The sequence below is a fragment of the Hylobates moloch genome, unplaced genomic scaffold (genome assembly GCF_009828535.3).
Source record: "Hylobates moloch isolate HMO894 unplaced genomic scaffold, HMol_V3 SCAFFOLD_13, whole genome shotgun sequence".
In the NCBI taxonomy this organism is placed as follows: Eukaryota; Metazoa; Chordata; class Mammalia; order Primates; family Hylobatidae; genus Hylobates; species Hylobates moloch.
Window position 1 is genome coordinate 39,899,532 of NW_026652288.1, and position 27,524 is coordinate 39,927,055.

At 39.9% G+C, this 27,524-nt stretch overlaps 1 protein-coding gene across 5 annotated transcripts in view; it reads left to right on the forward strand.

Annotated features, from left to right (window-relative positions):
• Positions 1-27,524, forward strand: part of LOC116480776 (zinc finger protein 585A) — a 64,695-nt gene that overhangs the window by 657 nt on the left and 36,514 nt on the right. For 3 of the 5 annotated variants that reach the window (XM_032173110.2, XM_058426741.1, XM_058426742.1), the window contains exons 2-5: positions 1,974-2,189; positions 15,005-15,131; positions 15,403-15,495; positions 17,434-26,920. In XM_032173110.2, coding sequence (XP_032029001.1) covers positions 2,118-2,189; positions 15,005-15,131; positions 15,403-15,495; positions 17,434-19,451 — 2,310 coding nt within the window. In that variant the 5' untranslated portion in view covers positions 1,974-2,117 and the 3' untranslated portion in view covers positions 19,452-26,920. Of the gene's footprint in view, positions 1-1,973; positions 2,190-6,261; positions 6,364-15,004; positions 15,132-15,402; positions 15,496-17,433; positions 26,921-27,524 lie in introns of those variants that run through there. The other 2 variants (XM_032173111.2, XR_009209390.1) reach the window with 2 other exon arrangements.

Consider the following 27,524-nt stretch of genomic DNA (forward strand, 5'->3'; position numbering starts at 1 on the left):
TCTCCTCACAGATTGTCTGCTTAATTAATTACAGAGGAAGGTAAAGTACTCATTCTGGAAAGGTTATTTGTCCATTTGTCCTTCCTTCTTTTTCTGCTTTATATATGTGAAATTATTAGGAACAATTATGTGCACTTTTTTTTTGAGATGGAGTCTCGCTCTGTCGCCCAAGTTGGAGTGCAGTGGCGCGATCGCAGCTCACTGCAACCTCCGCCTAGTGGGTTCAACGGATTCTCCTGCCTCAGCCTCCAGAGTAGCTGGGATTACAGGCGCCCGCCACCACATCCAGCTAATTTTTTGTGTTTTTTAGTAGAGACGGGGATTCACCATGTTGGCCAGGCTGGTTTCAAACTCCTGACCTCAGGTGATCCACCTGCCTCCGCCTCCCAGAGTGCTAGGATTACAGGCGTGAGCCACTGCGCCCAGCCTATGTGCATTTTTAATATGTTATAGATATGACTAAGTAGCTCAAAATATAACAATTCAAGCTTATACCAACAATTTATAAAATAACTCATTTTCCCAAGTGCTTTTCCAGCAGTGGATATTGTTGCATTTTAAAAGTTTTTAAAATTTTGAGGGAAAATTATATCTGATTGCTCCGATGCGTTTTCCAGTTACTAAAGTTGTCATCTTTTTGGTTAATTGCCATTTGTTTCCTTTTCTGTGAATTTTCATATCTTTTGTCCTACTTTTTTTGTGGTATATTTTAACATAAAATTAGGAAATATCATCTAATCAAAAGTATCTGATTTTTCTGCTATAGCGTCTGTGTTTCCTCTCACGTGTAATAAGATCCCTCCCAGCCCACCACAGTGTTATACACATATATACTTCTAAAATTTATTTTAATAGTCTTTGGGATTTAACAAATACACATAATTAAGTGATCAGTCCTGCTGGCATTTGCCTACTGAATAGTGTGTGATGGAGATCTAGTTTTTGTTTCCAGGTGGCCGGCCAGTTATATCACTGCCATTTATGCAATGAATGTCTTATGCACACTCATTTGAATACCACTTTTATCACATATATAGATCAATATTGTCTGGTATAGTTATTGTTTTACTTGTTTTTATTACATTGTTTTTATATTGTTTTAATATCTGATAATGCATGGTAATCGCTGATATGTATTGTATGATTTTTGTGTGCTAGGGAGGTGTCGGGCACTTTACAAGTATTATCTCATTTAATTTTTGTAACTTTGAGATAAGCATTTTCATCCTCATTTCTGAAATTAAAAGTGAAGAAACGGCCGGGCGCAGCGGCTCACGCCTGTAATCCCAGCACTTTGGGAGGCCGAGGCAAGCGGATCATGAGGTCAGGAGATCGAGACCATCCTGGCCAACATGGTGAAACCTCGTCTTTACCAAAAATTAGCTGGACGTGGTGGCGCGTGCCTGTAATCCCAGCTACTTGGGAGGCTGAGGCAGGAGAATTGCTTGAACCCGGGAAGCGGAGCTTGCAGTGAGCCGAGATTGCACCACTGCACTCCAGCCTGGCGACAGAGCGAGACTCCCTCTCAAAAAACAGTGAAGAAACTTCTCTTCTCATAGGTGAAAAGTGGCAGAGTTGCAGTTCAAATCTGCAGTAACGTTACTCCATCTCTCATGACTTTTCCCATATTTCACCATAACTAACACCTATCACAGATTTTGTTAAATTTTATGTTCTCCTCAGCGCTGGTTCTCAAAGTGTGGTCCCTGTACTGACAGCATCAGCGTTTCCTGGGCACCGGTTAGAAATGAAACTTTTTGGGTTCTACTTTAGACCTACTGAATCAGAAACTGTGGAGTAGGCTGAGAATTTTTAACTGTTTCATTTAACAGGTCCTCCAGGTAACTTGAATGCATACCCATCTGAGAACCACTGCTTTGGTTTCTAGCTCAGGGACCTGCCCCTTGATATATCCAGGAAGTGCTTATGTGGTGAATGTTAGATGACTGACTATGGGAACATTGTCTTTCCAGGTTTCTGGGTGTCTCTTGGGAGCCCCTGGGCCAGATCTTCCTCCAGACTCCAGCCCATCTCTTCAGAGCAGCTCTGCTTGAGTTCACAGATGACTGCCAAGCTTCAGACACCCTAGAGAAAAAGGGCTGAGACCCAGTGTGGCCATGCCAGCTAATTGGACCTCACCCCAGAAATCCTCAGCCCTGGCTCCGGAGGATCATGGCAGCTCCTATGAGGTGAGAAGGAGGAGTCCCAGGGGTGGGAATTCAATCCAGGACTAGATATCTCTCTGGTCTGGCACTAGAACCTCATGACTGAGGGAGGCAGCTGGGCCACAGGAAGCAGCTGGAGTCTAGACCTGCTGCTCCTGAAACAAATCTTGATCTTCCTGTTGAGAATGAGCAACACATGGGTAATGTCTCCGTCTCTGGAGGCCATCTGTGTGACAGTGGAGAGGTGGACTGTTAAGAAAAACTGTTGTTTATTTTGTCATCACACTACATTGATCTTTGGGCTGTGGATAGATTTTCCTGGTTAGAAGTCACTTTTCTGTGGGATTTTCAAAGTGTTTCTCTGTTTCTTCCTAAACTGCCTCCTCAAACACAAATATTTTCTTTCTTTCTTTCTTTTTTTACATTTCTGTTTTTCGGATATTGGTTCTCCATTTTTTTCCCTCTACTGTTTTCTATTTCTTTGCTGCTCTCTTTTTCGGGAAGCTTTGTCACATTTGCCTTCCAGCCCTTCTTTTGAGTTTCTCATTACCACTATCAACATTTTAATTCAACGTTTTAATTTTTAATAACTGTAACTTATTTTCTAAATATTCTTTTTGATTAGCATCTTGTTCTTATTTCATGGGTATAATTTTATTTCTTATGCCTCTGGAGATATTGTGATAGTGTATTAGGAAAGTTTAGTTTTCTGAATAGGGAATATATACACTTAGTTCAAAAATAATATTGGTATAATGGGAATAATAGTAAAAAATAAAAATTAAAAACAATTAGAAATACATTTAAAGGCAATACACCCTGAAAAGTGTTATAGGAAACAAATTCAGGGGAAACATGGATCTGTGGTTCACCCACCTCCGTTCCCCACCTACCCCCACATTTCTCAACATAGAGGACCAATTTTATTCTTTTTCTTTGATTGCTTAGTTCTATAAACAAGTAAAAACAACTATACATTTTTTTCTTTCTATTTCACAAAAGGTGCCATAGTAGACTAAATTTTCACACCTTGCTTTTTAAATATTTGTTTGGTAAAATACAGCTCTTATTATGAACTATGTAAAGTAGGCATTCTTCTCGTGTCTTTCCTTTCTGTTGCATGTATAAGTCGTAGTAGAATTTCATTTCATGGTTTTAGTCACAGGTAATAAGAATATTCTAGCTGAATTTCACTGAACCTGTACTTCTGTTCCTATTGGGAAATTTTATGATTGGGTATCTTAATCATTTTTACCTAGAAGATACGAAGGGTAGATTGAAGCAAAAGCTATAATTGGTAAAGGTATAATTGGCAGTCACTTTCCTTATGCAGAGTAAGGAGACTTTTATGGTTTGAAGAAGATTCTGATTTTTGTCTGTGTCAAGTATAATGACAGAGTGGTCTTGGTTTTGTCTCTCACCATGGTGGGCAGAGATTGGTCTTGTTTGCTGTTGGTGTTCCAAGAGATTATTTTTGTGTAGTGCTATGGAGAACACCATGAGTTAGCCGGCCCCTGCCAGACTAGCTTCTAGCAAAACTGAGGTTTAACTGATAGTACCAGGCTAACTCTCAGCGGTCAGGGGCTGCTTTTATCCTCATTTAAAAATAAAGGGATGAACCAAAAGAAAGCTAGGGATGCAATTTAGGAACAGGTCAAAAGGAATTTAAGGTGAAAATCACTTAAAGGGATGAAGAGGATGGTTCATACTTATAAAAGGAAGAATATACAAATAATTATAAAAGTTATCAACATTTGTTTCACTAATAATGTATCTTTGAACTATATTAAGTAAAAATGAACAGAAATCATTAAATATACCATTGGTCATTTTAGTACACTACTCTCAAGGCAGACAAATAATAGAAACCTTTGCCATCATACTGATTCTGTTTTCTAAGAGCATTAAATTAGAAATAAAAAGTAAGGCCTAGGGTGGTGGCTCACGCCTGTAACTCCAGCACTTTGGGAAGCCAAGGCGGGTGGATCACGAGGTCAGGAGTTCGAGACCAGCCTGCTAACATGGTGAAACTCATCTCTACTAAAGATACAAAAAATTAGCCGGGCATGATGCCACACACCAGTAATCCCAGCTACTTGGGAGGCTGAGGGTGAGAATTGCTTGAACCTGGGAGGCGGATTTTGTAGTAAGCCGAGATCGTGCCATTGTACTCCAGGCCAGGCGACAGGGCAAGACTCCATCTCAAAAATAAAATAAAATAAAATAAAATAAAAATAAAAAGTAAAAGGCTCTTACACAACAATGTGAATGTGCTTCATGCCACTAAACTGGTCACTTAAAAATATTAAAATGGCAACTTTTATGTTATGTGTATTTTTACCACAATTAAAAAACATTTGGGGCCAGGCCCAGTGCCTGTAATCCCACCACTTTGGGAGGCCGATGTGGGCGAATCACGAGGTCAGGAGTTCGAGACCAGCCTGGCCAACATGGTGAAACTCCATCTTTACTAAAAATACAAAAAATTAGCTGGGTATGTGGCGGGCGCCTGTAATCCCAGCTACTTGGGAGGCTGAGGCAGGATAATTGCTTGAACCTAGGAGGCAGAGGTTGCAGTGAGCCGAGATTGTGCCACTGCACTCCAGCCCAGGCGACAGAATGAGACTCCGTGTCAAAAAAAAAAAAAAAATTTGGATAAAGTAGTGCATTTTAAAGTTTGTGTGGTAGGCTGGGTATAGTGGCTCATGCCTGTAATCCCAGCACTTTGGGAGGCTGAAGTGGGTGGATTGCTTGAGCTTAGGAGTTCGAGACCAGCCTGGGCAGCATGGTGAAACCCCGTCTCTACAAAAAATACAAAAATTAGCCAGGTTTGGTGGTGCAGGCCTGTAGTCCCAGCTACTTAGGAGGCTGAGGTGGGAGGATCGCTTGAGCCTGGGAAGTAGAGGTTGCAGTGAGCTAAGATCGTGCCACTGTACTCCAGTCTGTGTGACACAGTGAGACCCTGTCTCATAAATAAATAAAGTAAGTTTATGTGCTAAAGCTAACCTGTGGGTAGAGGGGAAAAACTATAGATTTAATTGCTTCTTTTTGGAATCCTGGACGTTTAAAAAAAAAAGAAAGACCTAAGGTATGAGTTTGACAGAAACACAAGTTGCTTCTATGTGTTGACAATCAAAAAATGGAGTAAATATCTACATAATCAAAGACTGTGTGGCCGGGCACGGTGACTCACACCTGTAATCCCAGCACTTTGGGAGGCCAAGGTGGGTGGATCACGAGGTCAGGAGACCAAGACCATCCTGGCCAACATGGTGGAACTCCGTTTCTACTACAAAAATTAGCCAGATGTGGTGGTGCTCGCCTGTAGTGCCAGTTACTCAGGAGGCTGAGGCAGGAGAATTGCTTGAACCCAGGAGGCAGAGGTTATAGTGAGCCGACATTGTGCCACTGCACTCCAGCCTGGGGGACAGAGCGAGAGCGAGACTCCATCTCAAAAAAAAAAAAAAAAAAAAAAAGACTGGGCTAGCATGGTGGCTCACACCTGTAATCCCAGCACTTTGGGAGGCTGAGGTGGGTGGTTCACTTGAGGCCAAGAGTTCGAGACCAGTCTAGCCAACATGGCGAAACCCCATCTCTACTAAAAATACAAAAATTGGCAGGGTGCCACAGTGCAGGTCTGTAATCCCAGGTACTTGAGAGGCTGAGGCAGGAGAATCACTTGAACCTGGGAGGCAGAGGTTGCAGTGAGCCGAGCTCATAGCATTGCATTCCAGCCTGGGCGACAGAGCAAGACTGAAAAAAAGAAAAAAGAATGTAACAAAACAGGAGAAACAGTTACTTCCATACCTAAGATTCAAACAATCATGAATGAATATTATATAAAGTCATGCCAAAAATATGAAAATATAAATAAAAGGATAAAAGTTTACAAAAATAGATATAATTGGTAAGAATTTAAATGGTTCAAAGTCCTTGAAGAAATTAAAATGTTGATTCAGCATTTCCAACACAGTAAAAAATAATGGAAAGGTCATGCGTTTTTATAGTTGGTCATTATGCTGAAGTTTTGGGTAAAGAATAATATTTAAAATTATTCTCAACCTTGCTTTTGGTTTTTGTTTTATTTTGTTTACAGTGTTAACCTTGATGCCTGAAAGAACTGGAAATTATGAAGATAGATTCAGAAGTCAAATATGTTAACTAACTGCATTGAAGAGTAGAAGAAAACAATAGCCTAGTAGGTTTTTACTGGGATTAGTGAAACAACTGCTATTTTCTCAGCAACCCACTCCAGTCAAAGTCAAAACTAAAATTGTAAAATATCTCAAAAACAATAAAAATGCTATCTATATATCAGAAGCTCTGGTATATAGCAAAACTGTACTAAAAATAATTTAGAAAAATAATTTATCTCATGCAAATGAATAAAAAAATCTAATTGAAAAGGATGAATTTCTTTTTTTTTTTTTTTGAGACGTAATCTTGCTATGTAGTCAGGCTAGAGTGTAGTGATGCGATCTTGGCTCACTGCAACCTCCGCCTCCCGGGTTCAAGCAATTCTCCTGCCTCAGCCCCGCGAGTAGCTGGGACTATAGGCATGCGCCACCACGCCCAGCTAATTATTTTGTATTTTTTTTAGTAGACACAGGGTTTCACCATGTTGGCTAGGATGGTCTCGACTTTGACCTCGTGATCCACCCGCCTCAGCCTCCCAAAGTGTTGGGATTACAGGCATGGGCCACTGCACCTGGCTGAAAAGGATGAATTTCTAGAACATTAACTACCCCACCAAATCTTTAATTACCATTTACCACATTTTATTTCTAGGTTTTAAGATTTTCATTTTTTAACTTTACTTTTGGCCATGTGTGGTGGCTCACACTTGTAATTCCAGCACTTTGGGAGACTGAGGCAGGAGGATTGCTTGAGCCCATGAGTTTGAGACCAGCCTGCGCAACATAGTGAGACCCGGTCTCTACAACAAAAACCAGAATTAACTGAGTGTGGTGGTGGGGCGCCTGTAATCCCAGCTACTTGGGAGGCTGGGATTGGAGGACTGCTTGAGCCTGTCAAGGCTGCAGTGAGCCACAACATTGCCACTACATCCGGCCTAGGTGACAGTGAGACCCTGTCTTGAAAACAAAAGCAAAAAACTTTAATAAGATTAGTATTGCAGCATTGGAGAAATTTACTTTTAGAGAGATTATTACGGGTATTTGTTTGTTTTTTGTTTTGTTTTGGGATTGTTGCATAGGCACTTGAAAAGAAAAAAATTTGATAGCTTATCAATAAGATATATAGCTATGAGGTTTTTATAGTATTACTCATTTTTTTCTACTTTGTCTCAAGGAGCTGAGAGATATTATTAAAGTTTCCTACCACAAATGTATTTCTATCTATATTTTCCTATAGTTTTTTTTTTTTTTGAGACAGAGCCTTGCTCTGTCGCCCAGGCTGGAGTGCAGTGGTGCGATCTCAGCTCACTGCAAGCTCCGCCTCCCGGGTTCATGCCATTCTCCTGCCTCAGCCTCCCGAGTAGCTGGGACTACAGGCGCCCGCCACCACACCCGGCTAATTTTTTGTATTTCTAGTAGAGACAGGGTTTCACCATGTTAGCCAGGATGGTCTCGATCTCCTGACCTCATGATCCACCCGCCTCGGCCTCCCAAAGTGCTGGGATTATAGGCATGAGCCACCACGCCTGGCCTTTTTCCTATAGTTTTTGTTTATAAATTTTGATGTTATGTAGTTTGGTGCACTAATAGTAAATACGACATCCGAAACTCATTTCACATTGTGTCCTTGTTTAATATTTTTTCCCCTACAATTCAGCCCTATCTAATATTAAGGTGGAGGCTCTAATTTCTTTTCTGTTGGCAATTCCAGATATGCCTTTGGTCATCTTTTTAATGTCATCCTTTGGAGTTCTTGTGCTTTTTTCTTGTTGTTGTTGTGGAAAGATGCATTTTATGTTATGCTTCTGATGTGGCTATTTTATAAATCTTTCACTATATACTCTATATTTGTGCTTTGTTTCTGTGTGTCTTCCATGTAATTTGGAATGTTTGGATTCTTTTTTGTTTTTGTGTGTGTGTGTGTGTGTGTGTCATCTTTATAATGTTAACTTCTTGAACTAAATATTCGAATCTACTCTTTAAGACAGTATTTATTAAATTTGTACTGTGAATAATGATAACAGTTCTACACGGCCACTTCAAGGATTCTTTTGTTCATTGGATGTTTTTATTAAACTCCTCATATTTTCTTTTCTATTTTTCTTTAAAAAAAACTTTATTTCCTTCTCATGTTGCTCACTTGTCTTAATCTGCTCTTTGCTACCTTTTGTGTTTTTGCAGGGACTTCTAATTTTTTTCAGGGAGACTTTTATTTTTGTGTTGCTTTTTTTTTTTTTTTTTTACTTTTTTACTGAGTTCTGTTAATTTATTTTTCAGAAATTTATATCACTATATTCTTTGTCTGTTTTTCCATAAGTAGTTAATTGTTTTAGTGAATTCCTTGAATTCATGGAGGATATGATTTCTTCTGTTGTATGTCAATTTATTTCTAGTGTATTCCTCTTGATCTCCTCTCTTTTTTTTTCATCCTTTTACTCTTAGCATCTTCGTACATCAGGGGATGTTTATTGTCTGTGAATGAGGAGATTTCTTCCTGACAAACTGTGTGTATAAGATCATTTGGTGAGGTGTCAAAACTCCATTCCAGCCTAACATGACATTGTCTTGATTCCCCATTAAATTTTTTGATGACATTAGTTTTGGGGGCTGGGGGTTCAGTGTGTGTAGGGTATGAATATGCAAGTGTGTGACGAAGAGAAAATTAGAGCATGCGTATTCATTTCAGGTATATAGGGAACTTCTTTTTTGTTTACTTTTAAGTTTATAGGTACAAGGGCAGGTTTGTTACATAGGTTAACTTGTATCATGGGGGTTTATTGTATAGACTTTCATCACCCAGGTATTAAGCCTAGTACCCATTAGTTATTTTTTCTGATCCTTTCCCTCCTTTCACCCTCCACCTTCCAAAAGGCCCCAGTGTGTGTTGTTCCCCTCTTTGTGTCCATGTGTTCTCATCATTTAGCTCCCACTTATAAGTTAGAACATGTGGTGTTTGGTTTCTGTTCTTGCATTAGTTTGCTAAGGATTATCACCTCCAGCTCCATCCATGTTCCTGCAAAAGACATGATCTCATTCTCTTTTATGGCTGCATAGTATTCCATGGTGTATATATATACACCACATTTTCTTTATCCAGTTTGTCACTGATGGGCATTTAGGTTGATTCCATGTCTTTGCCGTTGTGAATACTGCTGCAGAGAACATATGTGGGTATGTGTCTTTATAATACAATGATTTATATTCCTTTGGATATATACCCAGTAACAGGATTGCTGGGTCAAATGGTATTTCTGTCTTTAGGTCTTTGAGGAATCGCCACACTGTCTTCCACAAGGCCTGAACTAATTTACACTCCCACCAGCAGTGTATAAGCCTTCCTTTTAAGAAATGAAGATGCTGTAAGCCTCATAAACAGAATCAGCAGACATCACAAAGAAACACATTGTAATCTCCAAACACAATTAAATGAATAAATTTAAAAAGTAGCTTTTAAGAATCATACTTTTAGGCCAGGCGTGGTGGCTCACGCCTGTAATCCCATCACTTTGGGAGGCCCAGATGGGCAGATGACCTGAGGTCAGGAGTTCAAGACTAGCCTTGCCAACATGGTGAAACCCCATCTCAACTAAAAATAGAAAAATTAGCCAGGCGTGGTGGCCGGCGCCTGTAGTCCCAGCTACTTGGGAAGCTGAGGCAGGAGAATCGCTTGAACCCGGGAGGCAAGGGTTACAGTGAGCCGAGATTGCGCCACTGCACTGCAGCCTGGGTAACAGAGTGAGACTCCATCTCAAAAACAAAAAAAAGAATCATACTTTCAGATATTAATGATCACAAGTATCTTTAATACATTTCTGTCTCCAAGTTCCTCCTGTCTGCTCGTGCACTCTCCTGAATTCAGAGACCTGCTCATACATAACGACTTTTTTTTTTAGAATAAAGTAAGCTAGAGAAAAAAAGTTATTAAGAAAATCAAAAGGAAGATATTTATATTTAATATTCATTAAGTGAAAGTGGATCATCGTAAAGGTCTTTTTTTTTTTTTTTTTTTTTGAGACGGAGTCTCGCTCTGTTGCCCAGGCTGGAGTGCAGTGGCGTGATCTCAGCTCACTGGTGGCGTGATCTCAGCTCACTGCAAGCTCCGCCTCTCAGGTTCACGCCATTCTCCTGCCTCAGCCTCTCCGAGTAGCTGGGACTACAGGCGCCCGCCACCACGCCCGGCTAATTTTTTGTATTTTTAGTAGAGACGGGGTTTCACCGTGGTCTCGATCTCCTGACCTCGTGATCCGCCCACCTCGGCCTCCCAAAGTGCTAGGATTACAAGCGTGAGCCACCACGCCCGGCCCATCGTAAAGCTTTTTATCTTTGTCATCTTCACATTGAGCAGACTGAAGAGTAGGAGGAAAAGGAAAGTTTGGTTTTGCTGGCTCGGGGCGGAAGAGGCGGAAGAGGAGGAGAAGGTGGAAGGGGAGGCAGGAGAGGCTTGCACACTATATGCAACTTTTATTGAAAAAAATTCATGTTATCTGTGGACTTGCATAGTTCAAACCTGTGTTGTTCAGGGTCAACTACAATTTATATTCTCTCTCATCAATTGTGCAATGAGTCTCTGATCTTCCGGTCTTGTCCATTCCCAAATGTTACGTATGTTTTGAAAATAATCTTTCTTAAGTAATATATATCTTTCAATTTTTTATTTTGAAATTATTATAGATGCATAAGAAGTTAGAAAATATAGTACAAAGAGTTCCCCCATAAATTCCAGTTTATTGTGGTACGTGATTCTTTTTAGTGATTCTTGAATTCAATTTGCTGACATTTTGTTGGGAATGTTTGCATTTAAATTCGTGAGAGATACCAGCCTGTAGTTTTTTTTTGTTTGTTTTTGTTTTTTTGTTACTGTGTTTGTCTGATTTTGACATTGGAATAATACTGGACTTAAAAATATTAGTTTGGAAGTGTTTCTCCTCTTATTTTCTGGAAGAGATTATGTAAAAATGACACATTCCTCTTTATAAGTTCGATAGAATTCTTTGGTAAAAGCTGGGCATGGTGGCATGTGCCTGTAGTCGCAGCTACTTAGGAGGCTGAGGCAGGAGGATCACTTGAGCCCAGGAGTTCGAGGCTGCAGTGACCTATGATCACACCACTGCTCTTCAGCCTGGACGACAGAGCAAGATCATGTCTCAAAAAAAAAATTAAAAAGAAGAAAAAAAAAGAATTATCTGGTAGAACTATCTGGCCTAGAGATTTCTTTTTCAGGAGCTTTTAAATTATAAATTTAAATTAATTTAATGGTCATAAGATTGTTTATCTTATCCATTTTCAAATGTTTGAGTTTTGGTAGTTTGTGGTGTTTGAGGAATTGGCTTATTTTTTCTAAGTTATTGAATTTATTAGCTTGGAGTGTTTATTTTTTCTCATTGTATTTTAAATGGCTGCTGCATCTATAATGATATTTACTGTTTTATTCCTAATATTGGTGTCTTTTTATCTTTGCCAGTCTGGTTGACTAATAGACCAATCAGTGAATTTATCGGTTTTATTATTTTGTTCTCTAATAACTGGATTGTATTACAATGATTTTTCTATCTTTTGTTTTCAGTTTTGTTGACTTCTACTTTTTATTATTTAGTTCCTTCTGCTTGATTTTGAGTTCTTTTGCTCTTCTTTTTCTAGTTATGTATTTATTTATTTATTTATTTTTGAGACAGGGTCTGGCTCTGTTGCCCAGGCTGGAGTGCAGTGGTGCGATCTCACCTCACTGCATCCTCTGCCCTCCCAGGCTCAAGTGATTCTCCTGCCTCAGCCTCCCAAATAGCTGGGACCACAAGCACACACTACCACACCTGGCTAATTTTTGTATTATTGATCGAGATGGGGTTTTGCCATGTTTCCCAGGGTGATCTCAAACTCCTGGGCTCAAGCAATCCTCCCACTTCAGCCTCCCAGAGTGTTGGGATTACAGGAGTGAGCCACCATGTCTGGCCTCTTTTTCTAGTTTTTTGAGGTAGAAGCTTACATTATTGATTTGTAGCTTTTTCCCTTTTCTAATGTAATCCTTTAGTACTATAAATTTCCCTCTCAGCCTTGCTTTACCTGCATCCCACAGATTTTGATAGGTTGTATTTTTACTGTCTATACGTAGAACTCTATGTATTTTAAATATTATTTTGGCGATGACTTCTTTGACCTGTGGGTCGTTAAAGAAGAGTGCTGTTAATTTTCAAATATTTTGTGGATTTTTTAGGTTGTTTTTGTTTGTTATTTTTTAATTTGCTTGGAGATTTTCTCTGTTTTGTTTCTGTTATTAATTTTTGTTTGATTCCCTTGTGGAACATACTTTGTATTGTTGTAATTCTTGTAAACTTGTTGAGGTTTCTTTCACAGCCTAGGGTATGGTTTATCATGCTCACTTTTCTATGGGTGCTTGAAAAGAATGTGCATTCTGCTGTTGTTTGTTGCAGCTGCCTTCTCTATAACCTTGATGATGTCCTGCCTAGTATTTTGATAAATTGCTAAGGTGAGGGAGGGGTATTCAGGTCCCTAGTATGCTTTCTTTAAATGTATACAGCTCCATGTCGTAATAGGCATTCCTTTCATTGTGCAATTCCAAGTTAGATTTTTTAATTTGGAGGATCATGTATTTTGTTTTCAAAAAGCATTTTATTATGAAAAAATTTAAATATATGCAAAAGTAAAGATAATAGTATAAAGATCCCTTTCACCAAATGTCCCTGTCACACAGGTTCAGTCATCATCAACATTCTGCCTTATTTTTTACACTTGATCTTAGCCAAAAGGCTGAGAAGCGATTCTGCCTTATTTTTTATTTTTGAGATGGAGTCTTGTATAGGATAAAGAATTATCCTAACTTCTTTATTTATTAGCTAGAATAATTCTATAAAAAACTTTTCCAGCCAGGCAAAGTAGCTCATGCCTGTAATCCCAGCACTTTGGGAGGCCGAGGCAGGTAGATCTTGAGGTCAGGAGATCGAGACCATCCTGGCCAGCATGGTGAAACCCTGTCTCTATTAAAAATACAAAAATTAGCCTGGTGTGGTGGCATGCACCTGTAATCCCAGCTACTCGGGAGTGTGAGGCAGAGAATTGCTTGAAGCCAGGAGGTGGAGGTTGTAGTGAGCCGAGATTGCACCACTGCACTCTAGCCTGGGTGACAGAGTGAGACTCTTGTCTAAAACACACAAAAAAAACTTTTCCTCACCAGCTGTTTGGTTATCCTGTAATACAGAACTTAAAAAAACATTTAGACGTAAATCTGATTACCTTAATTACCATTACTGAAAGTAAAAATTCCATACTTTGACCAAACTGTTTTTCCTGTACTGCTTTGCTGACACATCAGACAGACTTCTCTCCATTTATATAAACCTGTTTGCTGTTCCCTAAACTCATGGTGTATTTTTCTATCTCTACACCTTTTATTCTTGTCTTTTCTGGGCATTGTCCCCCTCACCCCATATTCTGGATTACACTTTGTATCTTCCAAGTTAAATTCCTCAACTCTATGGAATGTAAACTTACTCCCTCATGTAAAATGTACTTTTTGTTTGTTTGGGCCCTCAGTGTGTTCCACATAAGGCATCTACTTTTCAACACCTTAATGAATTTGTTATGTCTTCCTTTTTAAAAAACTTCAGTCTAATTTATTTTCCAAGTCTTTTAAGTTGCTAGAAGATTGGACACATAATTATTTCTGTGTTCCCAGGGCTAGCATAAGGGCTTGTCCTAAGTTGATCAGAAAGTGTATTGCAGGTCATTCATCCAGTTGCTAGGAAACTAAAACACAGCTTATTTCAATTGCCAGTTTTGAAAAATGAGTAATTGACTGACCATAGTACAGAACAAATAGCAGAAATTCTTGATGGGATTTCTGTGTTCCACAAAATATGTAAAACTAAATATTTAATATGCACATATATAAAATATTTCTTAGAAATTTCTGGATTATACAGGTGTATACAGTTGTCAAAACTTTAAATGGTAAATTAAAGATTGGTGCATTTAATTGTATGTAAATTTTACCTAAAAAAGGTTAACACGTTTTACACCCTAGTTCATGGTTTGCATTCTGAAGTATTAAGAGAGGCCAGGTGCGGTAGCTCATGCCTATAATCCCAGCAGTTTGGGAGGCCGAAGTGGGTGGATCGCCTGAGGTCAGCAGTTCGAGACCAGCCTGGCCAACATGGCAAAACCCCGTGTCTACTATAAATACAAAAATTAGCTGAGCGTGGTGGTGCATTCCTGTAATCCCAGCTACTCGGGAGGCTGAGGTAGGAGAACTGCTTGAACCTGGGAGGCGGAAGTTGCAGTGAGCCAAGATCATGCCATTGCACTCCAGCCTGGACAACAGAGCGAGACTCTGTTTCCAAAAAAAAAAAAAAATGAAGTATTAGGAAGAAGTGTGGTGTCATCTGCAACTTACTTTGAAATGTACAAAGAAGCAAGATGGATAGATAAAAGAATGGCTTAGATGTATGATAAAGCAAGTAAAGTGTTAATGATAGATCCTAGGTGGTAGGTATACATTTCTTACTGCACAATTATTTTAAATTGTCTGTATGTTTGAAAATTTCCATAATAAAGTATTAGAGAAATGGGAGTGAGTTTTTAAGAAGAGAATGTAAATTTAAAACAACAAGACCTGTATTTCATATTCCTAAATATAGCCTCTCCAACCCTCTAAGCTGACTATGCACATTGAACAGGAATTTGCCCTTACAGGGATCAGTGTCCTTCAGGGATGTGGCTATCGATTTCAGCAGAGAGGAATGGCGGCACCTGGACCTTTCTCAGAGAAACCTGTACCGGGATGTGATGCTGGAGACCTACAGCCACCTGCTTTCAGTAGGTAAGCACAGTCACCTTGGTATCTGAAAGGAGGCCTCACTGAGAGTGTTTTCATTCTCAGTTGATGAATGCTGTCCACATCTTAAATAGGTGATGATTTTGTCCTTGATTTGTCTAGGATTCTTTATTTGTTTAGGGCACTCAGAATATTACTCTGAAAAGTTATGGTTACTTTTCTGAAGAAAAAATCCTTATCAAAGAATAAGAGATTATTGGTTGGGCCCTGAAACACAGTTAGCTGGACCCAGACCTTTATCATTTCCTATGAACAGGGTATCAAGTTCCTGAAGCAGAGGTGGTCATGTTGGAGCAAGGAAAGGAACCATGGGCACTGCAGGGTGAGAGGCCACGTCACAGCTGCCCAGGTGAGTGAAGCGAGTGTGACTCGGGAAGATGGGAGATGGGAGGAAATCTCAGCTGTCTTGGGAAACACCAACAACCTTGGAATACTATTAAGATGCTTTTTCTGGAAAGTTCTGAATGTTTTTGTATTGCTTGATGCCCCTTGGCCTCTCAGATCACTAAATGCGTTCTCCCTGGATGACCTTTGTCATTTATTTTTTGTCACAGCCTGGGTCGCAGCCTGGGCTGTGTTGCCCAGGCTGGAGTGCAGTGGCATGATCTCAGCTCACTGCACCCTTCACCTTCTGGGTTCAAGCGATTCTTGTGCCTCAGCCACCCAAGTAGCTGGGATTACAGGTGTGTGCCAGCCACCATGCCCAGCTAATTTTTGTATTTTTAGTAGAGGCAGGGTTTCACCATATTGGTCAGGCTGGTCTCTAACACCTGACCTCAAGTGATCCACCCGTGTAGGCCTCCCAAAGTGCTGGGATTACAGGCATGAGCTACTGCGCCTGGCCGACCTTTGTCACTTATGTGTTCTTTGGCTTTGTGGATTCTGAATCATGTGCCAGTCTCCCTCATTAAAGATCTTTCTTCCTTGATTGTGCTCATTTTCTCTAACATTCTTCTTTTCCCCTACATTCCACATAGTCCTAGAGTCTTTCTTTAACCTTCAGACATTGATGGATCTGCTTTCTTTCAAAGTTACTCTGTTTCACACACTCCCACTCCTGCTAGTCACCTTTCTTTTCTTTTTTCTTTTCTTTTTTTTTTAACTGTGAGATGCCTCAGAGCTTTCTGTCCAATCACCCTCTCTTTTTGTTTTCTGCAGAGGAGTGGCCATGAAATTTCTTACTTCTTCTCAGTCCTTCATGCCTGGATAAGCTGATGACTTGGGGGTCACTGTTACTTAATCTTTGGGATTATCTTTCTGCTGTGTTTAACATGATTAATCACCCTTCCTGACCTTTTTTCCTGATGTTGCTTGAGTGATTCCACATTGACCAGGGTTCGTTTTTGTTGTTGTTGTTTTTGATTGCTTTATTTTTATAGTTTACCTGATGAGGTTTGGGTTTAATCATAGTCCTCAGTTTAAGACACACTATCATCATGAGTCTGGGTCAGGATTCTCTCTTATTTATTTTTTGATTTATTCCTTTTTCTCTTTCCCCCACACCCATTTTTCTGCCTGTCATAAGCTACAGTTTTATATGATGGAAACATTTTTTATTTCATGCATGTTGTAAGCGAATTAAGAGTTTGGATCATTAGTTTATGTGAATGATGCTGTGGTATATATAGTGTTTTTTGCCTTACTTTTTCCACATCTGTCCATGGTGTTATCTGTTCATCTAGTTTATTTCCTCTAACTGCTGAATTGTTTTCCAGGACATTTCCATCAACACTATCTCTGCCTTCCTCTTCACGTTACTCACCCTCAGCCTTTTCTCTGTGTTCAGCCTGGATGAGTCATTTGTACCATACCCCCTAGCCTCTGCTAGCTGTGCTTTGAACTAAAATCACCTGTTTCTCATTTGAGCAGAGGAGTTTAGGTTTCAGACCTTATAGCAGGGAATCTCTGAAGAGGTTTCTTTCCATATTGAAAGAAAAGGTCATGATGAAAGTGATGTGGGATTCTATTTTATTCTAGAATAATTGTGACAGATTGGTGACAAATAGAGAGCTATCAGCAGAGAAAATAAATATCAAAATGATGTTGCTTTCATCAAGAAAATATTGAAAACAAAGAGGCATTATAAGGATAGTAGAAAAATAATTCATGTGAACCCAGACATCATTTCTCCTCCCAAAAGACCCCATCAATATGCCTCATTTGGAAATGGTTTAAAGCATAATTTAGATTTATACAGTCATAATAAAAATAATCCTTCAAAGAATGTTAAAAAGATTACCAAATGATAAAATGTCTTCCTATAGTAACCATGAGTGTATTCCAACAGGAGAGAAATTATGGGACCATAATCAATGTAGAAAAATCCTCAGTTATAAACAAGTATCCTCTCAACGTCAAAAAATGTATCCTGGGGAGAAAGCTTATGAATGCGCCGAATTTGAAAAGATATTCACCCAGAAGTCACAGCTCAAAGTACACCTGAAAGTTCTTGCAGGAGAAAAGCTCTATGTATGCATTGAATGTGGGAAGGCTTTTGTACAGAAGCCAGAATTTATTATACACCAGAAGACCCATATGAGAGAGAAACCCTTTAAATGCAATGAATGTGGAAAATCCTTTTTTCAAGTATCGTCCCTCTTCAGGCATCAGAGAATTCATACCGGAGAGAAACTCTATGAATGCAGCCAATGTGGGAAAGGCTTCTCTTATAACTCAGATCTCAGTATACATGAGAAAATTCATACTGGAGAGAGACACCATGAATGCACTGACTGTGGCAAAGCGTTCACACAAAAGTCCACACTCAAGATGCATCAGAAAATCCATACAGGCGAGAGATCCTACATCTGTATTGAATGCGGACAGGCCTTCATCCAGAAGACTCATCTGATTGCACACCGAAGAATTCATAGTGGAGAAAAACCATATGAGTGCAGTAACTGTGGCAAATCCTTCATTTCCAAGTCACAACTTCAGGTACATCAACGCATTCACACAAGAGTGAAGCCGTATATATGTACCGAATATGGGAAGGTCTTCAGCAATAATTCCAACCTCATTACACATAAGAAAGTTCAAAGTAGAGAGAAATCTTCCATATGTACTGAGTGTGGGAAGGCCTTTACCTACAGGTCAGAGTTGATTATTCATCAGAGAATTCACACTGGAGAGAAACCTTATGAATGCAGTGACTGTGGAAAAGCCTTCACTCAGAAGTCAGCACTCACAGTGCATCAGAGAATTCATACAGGAGAAAAATCATATATATGCATGAAATGTGGACTGGCCTTCATTCAGAAGGCACACTTGATTGCACATCAAATAATTCATACTGGAGAGAAACCTTATAAATGTGGTCACTGTGGGAAATTGTTTACTTCCAAGTCACAACTCCATGTTCATAAACGAATTCACACAGGAGAAAAGCCCTATATGTGCAATAAATGTGGGAAGGCATTCACCAACCGGTCAAATCTCATTACACATCAGAAAACTCATACAGGAGAGAAATCTTATATATGTTCCAAATGTGGAAAGGCCTTCACCCAGAGGTCAGACTTGATTACACATCAGAGAATCCATACTGGGGAGAAGCCTTATGAATGCAATACTTGTGGAAAAGCCTTCACTCAGAAGTCACACCTCAATATACACCAGAAAATTCACACTGGAGAGAGACAGTATGAATGCCACGAATGTGGGAAAGCCTTCAACCAGAAATCGATACTCATTGTTCATCAGAAAATTCATACAGGAGAGAAACCCTATGTATGCACTGAGTGTGGAAGAGCTTTCATCCGCAAGTCAAACTTTATTACTCATCAAAGAATTCATACTGGAGAGAAGCCTTATGAATGCAGTGACTGTGGGAAGTCCTTTACCTCCAAGTCTCAGCTCCTGGTGCATCAGCCAATTCACACAGGAGAGAAACCCTATGTGTGTGCCGAGTGTGGGAAGGCCTTTAGTGGCAGGTCAAATCTTAGTAAGCACCAGAAAACTCATACCGGAGAAAAGCCCTACATTTGTTCTGAATGTGGGAAGACCTTTCGACAGAAGTCAGAGTTGATTACACATCATAGAATTCATACTGGAGAGAAACCATATGAGTGCAGTGACTGTGGGAAGTCTTTCACTAAAAAATCACAGCTCCAAGTACATCAACGAATTCACACCGGAGAGAAGCCTTACGTGTGTGCTGAGTGTGGGAAGGCCTTTACTGACAGGTCAAATTTGAATAAACATCAGACAACACACACTGGAGACAAACCCTACAAGTGTGGCATCTGTGGGAAAGGCTTCGTTCAGAAATCAGTGTTCAGTGTCCATCAGAGCAGCCACGCTTGAGAGAAACAGTGTGAGAAAACCCCACTGAGGGTTGGGTCTGATTGTACACTGTTGCATGCATGCAGCAGAAAAATATGTATATTATTGTAAATAGAAATGACCACATCAGAATGTCACACATGGCTGTTTTGGAGAGGGCCTCTGAGAAGGCACTGAATGAGGCGAGGGACCCTTCCTACATTGTCACCATCCCCAATAAACCTTGGGGCATTATTCCTACTGACAAGGAACCAAGTCAGTTTGGTGAATAGGAAAAGCCTTCTCATGAAAACTACAATGGAATACTGTTACCAAATTCTTCATAAGAAAGATCATATTATGGGAATGATAATCTTGTTTACTGTGGTTTAGGTATAGTACCAACAAATTGAATGATAAAACAACATAATATGTAGTTATTTTGATAGTGATGAATCCTAAGTTATGTGAGTTGTTCGTTGTGGAACACATTGTGTAACAGACTCGTGGGTGTTTTTCTTTCTTGTTCCAATCTACCACAGTTGGTCCTATCCAACCCTCATTCAGTATTTCTATCAAGAAAGAGATGCTACAAAAAAAAAAGAAAAAACCTTTATGTATACAGATGTAAACCTCAGAATGTATGTTGAGTCCCCACTGTCATCTAGCACCAAGACTTACAACCCCCCTCATTATCTACCATGACTGGTCTCTCAGCCTCACAGGCCCTCAGCACATTGTGTTTTGACCTGCAACACAGTGTCTTGTGAACTCCCATCACCTTCAAGAAAGCTTCTGAGGTAAGAATTTTCAGGTCATCTGGGACAACTTAAATGTCCCTTCTGCTGTCATAGGTCTTCCAACTCAGTTGCCTTTTTTTTTTTCATTACTCATCACTGACTGGAAGCTTAGCATTTGGCTTCCTTAATGATGTGACTTTCATGTAACAGATTAATAACTTATATGAAAACCAACACAACCATATGTTTAGGGCCAGAAAGGGCCATGATGCCTGGCCATTTTTCCCATTTTACCTTACTCTTATGTGTGTCACACTTCATCATCACACTCCAGAAAGTTTCTGGAGATCTCCTCATTACCTCTTTTATAATCACCTCACTCCAGCATGATGTCTGTTACCTCCTCCCATTTGTGACAATGTCTAGTAAGGTCCACTCTCCATTCTGCGTGATGACCACTTATTACAACCCTCAGAATAGGGGACAGTGGTGTGCCCCCGCAATACAATGGTTACTATCTCCTGATACTTTTATTACACCTCCAGCAGGATATCTTGTGATCCCCCTTATTGATTTTTCCCTCACAATGATGAACAATTCTCTCCCATTACTCACCTAGCAGTATCTAACTGTCCCTAACACAGCGTGTGGGAATGCCCTCAATACGGTGGATGCTGTTAACTTCCTTCCTTCCGCTTAGGTAACGGCAGTGACTTACAATGAACCATAATGTCCACATTTCCCAACTGTATTTTGGAGCCTCTTCTGTCCCCTTCTTTATAGGACCCTAGTTTAAAAAAAAAACTAGCCGAATGTCTATTGATGCCCATTAATCACTAACACAGTGTCTGACCCCTCCGTTAAATTTTGATGGTATCTCTTGGCTCCCCATTGTCCCCTGTTAACCCAATGTCTGCTGATTCTCAACTTCCCACATTGCTTCATGAGGTTCCTTAGTCACCCTTGGCTACTGTACTTTCCCCAAGATTGCATCTCCATATTTGCATGGTCATGATCCCTGGACGATGGTGATGAGGATGAGGTCCCAGCCTCATAGACCTTTTCCTCTGAGTTCCCCCCAAGGCACAATGGAATGATGGACCCAGGGTGGGCCAGGGATGATCTGGAGATCTCAGGAGACCACAAGCTGGGCTTCCTGTCTATTACATGAGTAGTGATGTGGGCAGAACAGTGAAAGCTGTCTATGTTGGTTCAAATTCTGGTGCCAACACTGATCCACTTAGGGACCCTCAGCCTGCCCACAAACCTCTGGGCCTCAATTGCCTCAGTTGTAAAATGGGATTATGGGAGAATTAAGTGACTTTTTTTGGGTCACATTATGGATGGGATCCAAGCCAGCAGGGCCCAATGACAGCATCCTGTTAATATTAGTCATCAGGCAACATAAGCATCTGACTATCCTCTGTATGCCCAAGCAGCATGAAGGGAAACAATTTATTATAAATGACTTTTGATTATTTCTCTTATATATTTATTATAACAATATTATAATACTTACATGTATATGTATATGCATATACCCGTATATACTGAAGGCTTTATTTTTTAGAGTAGTTTTAGGTTCAAAGCAAAATTGGGTAGAAATTACAGAGGTTTCCTATATATCCCTAATCCACATATGCATAGCCTCCCACATTATCAACATTCCTCTCAGAGTAGTATATTTGTTACAATTGGTGAACCTCCACTGACACTCATTATCACCCCAAGTCTATAGGTTATATTAGCGTTCATTCTTGGTGTAACAGCATAGAATGTGTCTTGTACTTTCTGCTTGTTGGAACAAGTGGATCATGGCATGTTTCCACTGTTACACACACAGAGTAGTTTCACTGCCCTAAAAATCCTCTGTGTTTTGCCTGTCATCCCTTCATCTCCTCTAACCCTGGCAACATTTTTTCCTTCTCCATAGTTTTACCTTTTATCTTTTGTATGATATAGTTGAAATCATACAATGTGTAGCCTTTTCAAATTGACTTCTTTCACAGTAATGTGGATTTAAGTTTCCTCCATGTCTTTTCATGGCTTGATAATGCATTTCTTTTTAGCGCCAAATTATGTTCCATTGTCTGGATGTTTATTTACCTACTGAAGGACTGTTGGATGCTTCCAAGTTTTGGCAATTATGAGGAAAGCTGTTATAAATATCTGTGCAGGCTTTTTGTGTGGACATAACTGAAATATTTTTAAAGTTATATTTATTGAGGTATAATTTACAGTCAGTAATATTCACACTTTTTAGTGTAGAGTTCTGAGTTTTGACAGTTGTATCTAATCATGCAATCAACACCACAGTCAAGATAGAGAACAGGTCCTTCACTTCCCTAATTTCTTTCTTATCCCTTTTTAGTCCCTTTTCCCACTCCCAGCTCTTGGCAATCACCAGTCTGTTTCCGTCTCTATAGTTCTGCCTTTCCCATAATATTGTGTAAATGGAGTCCGTGTGTGTGTGTGTGTGTGTGTGTGTGTGTGTGTGTGTGTGTGTGTGTGTGTGTTTTGTATGTGTATGTATATCTCCTTTTGAGTCGGAGTGCTTTCATTTAATGTATTTGAGATTCACCCATATGGTTATATGAAAAACAAATGGAAAATAAAGTGATGAAAAGATGCTCAACATCTTTAATTATCAGGAAAATGCAAATTAAACCACAATGAGATACTACTATAGAATGGCCTTTTTAGAATGGCTAAAAATGAAAATGTACCACAAATTGGCAAGAATACAGAGCAATGGAAATTTTCATGCATTGCTTGTAGGAATGTAAAATGGTCTGTCCACTATGCACAAAAGTTTGGCAGCTTCTTATACTATTAACCATACATTTATCATATGACTCAGCAACTCCACACTTAGGTATTTACCCTAGATTAAAGAAAAATTCTGTTTACATGAAAACCTATACTCAAATGTTCACAGCAATTGTATAATTGCCCAAATTAGGAAGTAACACAAAGGTACATCAGTGGATGAGTGATTAAACAAATTATATACACTGATACTATGGAGGGCTGCTCAGACATAAAAAAAGATTTATTGACACTTACTACAACATGGATGAATCTCAAAAGTGCTGTTATATTTTACCATGTGATAACTTGAACTACATTTGATAAAAGATTTATAGATGTAAATAACTAGATTTATATATTTTAATTTTATATGTGCCTGTCATTACATACTATAGTAAATTGTGTCTACAGTATGTTATATAGCATATTGTAATATTTATTACTGTATATTCCTTATGACAATAAAATAGTTTGTATTTTATATAATAGTACCTGTTTTATAGTATATATTTTATTTTATATGATTACCTAATTTTAATATTTTAGGTATCAAACTTTCACATAATATTTTGGTTATTTCTACTTTCACGTAGTTGCATTTAATGTTTGTAGTGTAAAGATATAACTACAATAAAAGAGGCCATAGGGTCCAGAGAGTCTGCAGTTGGAGTTAGTCAACATTTTTATTTGCCAGGCATCTCAATTCTGGCTGTTTTAACATCAAGGATCCTTTCTCTGGCTTTGGGCCTTTGCACTGACTGTTCTGAGAGTACTCTGTTTCTCCAGTGCCCGTGCATCTTGCTTTCCTCTTCCACCTTTGGAGTGCCTCCACCCCCATCTTATCCTGCCATTGAAGTAACACATCTGTAGGGCTCACTTGCTGCTCCCTTATTTTGTACTATATTTGCATTGCAAATACTACTACTATCTGACCTGATTCAATATTCCTTTTTTTGGTTTCTCATCCCTCTTCCCCACTGGACCATCAGCCTCATGAGACCCAGACTTTGTCTGTCTTGTTTCTGCTGTATCCCAGGCACCCAGCATGGTGCCAGCTCAAAGCAGATGCTCAGTACAAGCTTGTTAAATGGATGAATGAATAATAGCAATAATATCGAGGTTGACCAGATGCCCCACACAGATTGGTTACATGCGTGAGGAAGTTGGTGGGGTGGGTTCAGTTCCTCTAATTCAAGATTTAATGCCTCCTCCCACCATGGTCCAGCACACCCAGCTCTAACTCTATGTCAGGGCGGTACCCAACTGAATATCCTACCTACATACATTCCACACTGTTTACAAGATCTCCTAACTTAGCCTCCTCCTGGTCACAGTGGCAGGCCACGTAGAGGGGGAAAGGGGAAGTAGTGGGGGATCCATAGGCAGGGGGCTATTCCCATCAGCATCTACCCTAGCACTTTCTATCCTGCACCCCATAGTCAGTGTCATCTGCCCCACCTCCTCCACTGGAGCAGCCACTGGAAAATATGGAACCCCAGGAGCAAGAGGAATGTAGCAGGGCTGAGGGTTCTGGGGCTCAGGCACCTTGTTGGATAATGGATGTGATGCAGTGTGGCAGATATTGACCCCGTGGCCAAAGTCAGCTTAAAGCCAAGGTTGTCAAGGACACTTCCCATAATGCCAGGATGAATCACACCCTCCACCCTCAGCTCTCAACTGGGCTACTAGTGCCAATGTGACTATTTTTTATTTTTATTTTTTTGAGATGGAGTCTCACTCTTTCACTAGGCTGGAGTGCAGTGGCACGATCTTGGCTCACTGCAACCTCTGCCTCCCGGGTTCAAGCGATTCTCCTACCTCAGCCTCCAAGTAGCTGGGATTACAGGCATCCACCGCCACACCCAGCTAATTTTTTGTATTTTTAGTAGAGATGGGGTTTCACCATGTTGGCCAGGATGGTCTTGATCTCCTGACCTCATGATTTGCCCACCTTGGCCGCCCAAAGCATTGGGATTACAGGCCTGAGCCACCGTGCCCAACCCAATGTGACTATTATCTATGGTATATCCTACCCCCCCCACCACACTCTACTTCACATTCCTCATACCATACCATACCATACACCATGCCATAGCATACCACTTACAGTTTTACTTAATTCTACAATTATATTGTTTCTATTAATGGTTTTAAATATAATCAACACAATTATGCTTTATAACAAATATCAGAATCCTTATCATTATTTATTATATGCCTCTAAATTATTAAGATATCATAAATAACAACATATCAATTCTGATGCTAAGAAATCCTCTGTCTCTGCTAGTTTCTGCCACCTTCAGGTGTTTGTATTATATAAACACAGTAGTCCCACCCCTGGGGTGATGTTTTCCACCCTCTGTGAAATCAGCACCATTAGGTTACACCCTTAGTGATTTTATTATGGTGTTATTTTAATATTTATTATAACAAGGAATACTGCTATTAAAACAAAAAATTGTGTTCTCTGTTTACATTTGTGAAATAGGACAATATAAGAAACACATTGGTACAATCATTTGAGTTATATTAAGTTTGTGCCTATAATAAATGCCAGTCCTGAAAACCCATGGTGTGTTCTATTATATTGTGGAAAATGGGCACATTTACAATACAGTGTTGACTGTTGCTATGGTCTAAATTTGTGCCTCCCCCCACCAAATTTACATATTGAAATCAGTTTCCCATTGAGCTAATATTAAGAGATGGAGTCTTTGGTAGGTGATTAGGTCATGAGGGCTTTGCTTTCAGGAATGCAATTCATGGCCTTACAAAAGAGGGCCAGGGGAGTTTCTTTTCCTTTCTGCCATGCAAGAACACAGCAAGTAGTCACCATCTATAAAGCAGACAACTCTTACCAGACACTGAATGTGTTGGCATCTTGATCTTGGACTTTTCAGCCATCGGAACTGTGAGCAATAAATTTGTCTTGTTTATAAATCCCCCAGCCTAGGAATTTTGTTATAGCATCCCAAACAGACTAGGACAACCATATTATTTATTGCTGTGTTTAACATATTACTCAAAACTTAGTGGCTTAACATAATAATAAACACTTATTTTCCCACACACTCTCTGAGGACTGGAAATCTAGGCACAGTTTAGCTAGGTGGTTCTGGCTTGGGAACTCTCATGAGGTTGCAATCAGGATGTTGGCCAGAATTGCAGTCATCTGAAGGCTAACTGGGGCTAATTGGATCTGATTCTAAGCTCACATGACTATGAGCAGAAGGTGAAAGGCCTCAGTTTCTCACCACATGGAACCTACCATAAGAATGCTTGAGTGTGTTCACCACATAGTGAATGTATTGGTTACAGTGGTCAGTTCTATTTATCGTGAAAGAGGACTCTACAGAGTTTGAATACCAGGAGATAAGATTGATTGAGGGCAATCTTGGAGGCAAATTTTAGTTAAGTATTAAATGTGCACCAGGCCATGTTCTAGGTTCATTCAATCCTCCTAATGCTTGAGATGAGCACAATTATTATACTCATTTCCCACAAAAAGAATGTGTCACAGAGGAATAAAGGAATTTTCCAAGATCACAAAACTTGTAAATAGCACAGGGAAATTCAAACCCAGGCTGGCCGACTACAGAGTCCATTCTATTAACTCCTATGCAATGCTGCACCTGAAAGGCCATCATTAGTGTGATCACTCCCAGGCTTGGTTATAGTATAATCATGCTGTAGTTATAAAGTAATACAGTAGTAATAGTGTAGCCATAATACTTCTCCTGAGAAGGCTGGCTATTCCTGCATCCCTACCCCATAGGAAGAGGACATTGTTAACATCATCATTATTATCATTATTTTAATATTGTAACTCTGCCTATTATAACAATGACGAACACTTTAGTCTTTCCATGATATGGTTTTATGTCTTCACTTATTCTCCTGGGAGTCTTTCCCTAAGATTTATAAACTTAAAATCCTAAGCCACTCCCCAACTGAATGGACCCCCTTGTGGCCAAGGTGACCCCAGAAAACTCCTTTTTTTTTGTTTTTGAGACAGTTTTGCTCGTTGCCCAGGCTGGAGTGCAGTGGCACAATCTCGGCTCACTGCAACCTCTGCCTCCCAGGTTCAAGGGATTCTCCTGCCTCAGCCTCCCGAGTAGCTGGGACTACAGGCATGCGCCACCACGCCCAGCTAATTTTGTATTTTTAGTAGAGACGGGGTTTCTCCATGTTGGTCAGGCTGGTCTTGAACTCCCGACCTCAGGTGATCTGGCTGCCTCGGCCTCCCAAAGTGCTGGGATTACAGGTGTAAAGCCACTGCGCCCGGCCCCCAGAAAACTCTTACTTAGTTCCCAGCCATGACAGGATGGAAGGTTAGACAGGCCTCATTATACCCCTCTCTTTTGTGGTTTAAATATAACAACTGACCAACATGAATGTTAAAACAGAGATCATAAGATTGACAGAACAGATGCTTTGTGGCAATAAGACATAAGCTGGACGCAAAGCCATGCCAGGCAAGGGATAGATCACATCCCCCTACACTTAAGGAATAAATTATTTTCTGGCCAGGCACAGTGGCTCACGCCTGTAATCCCAGTAC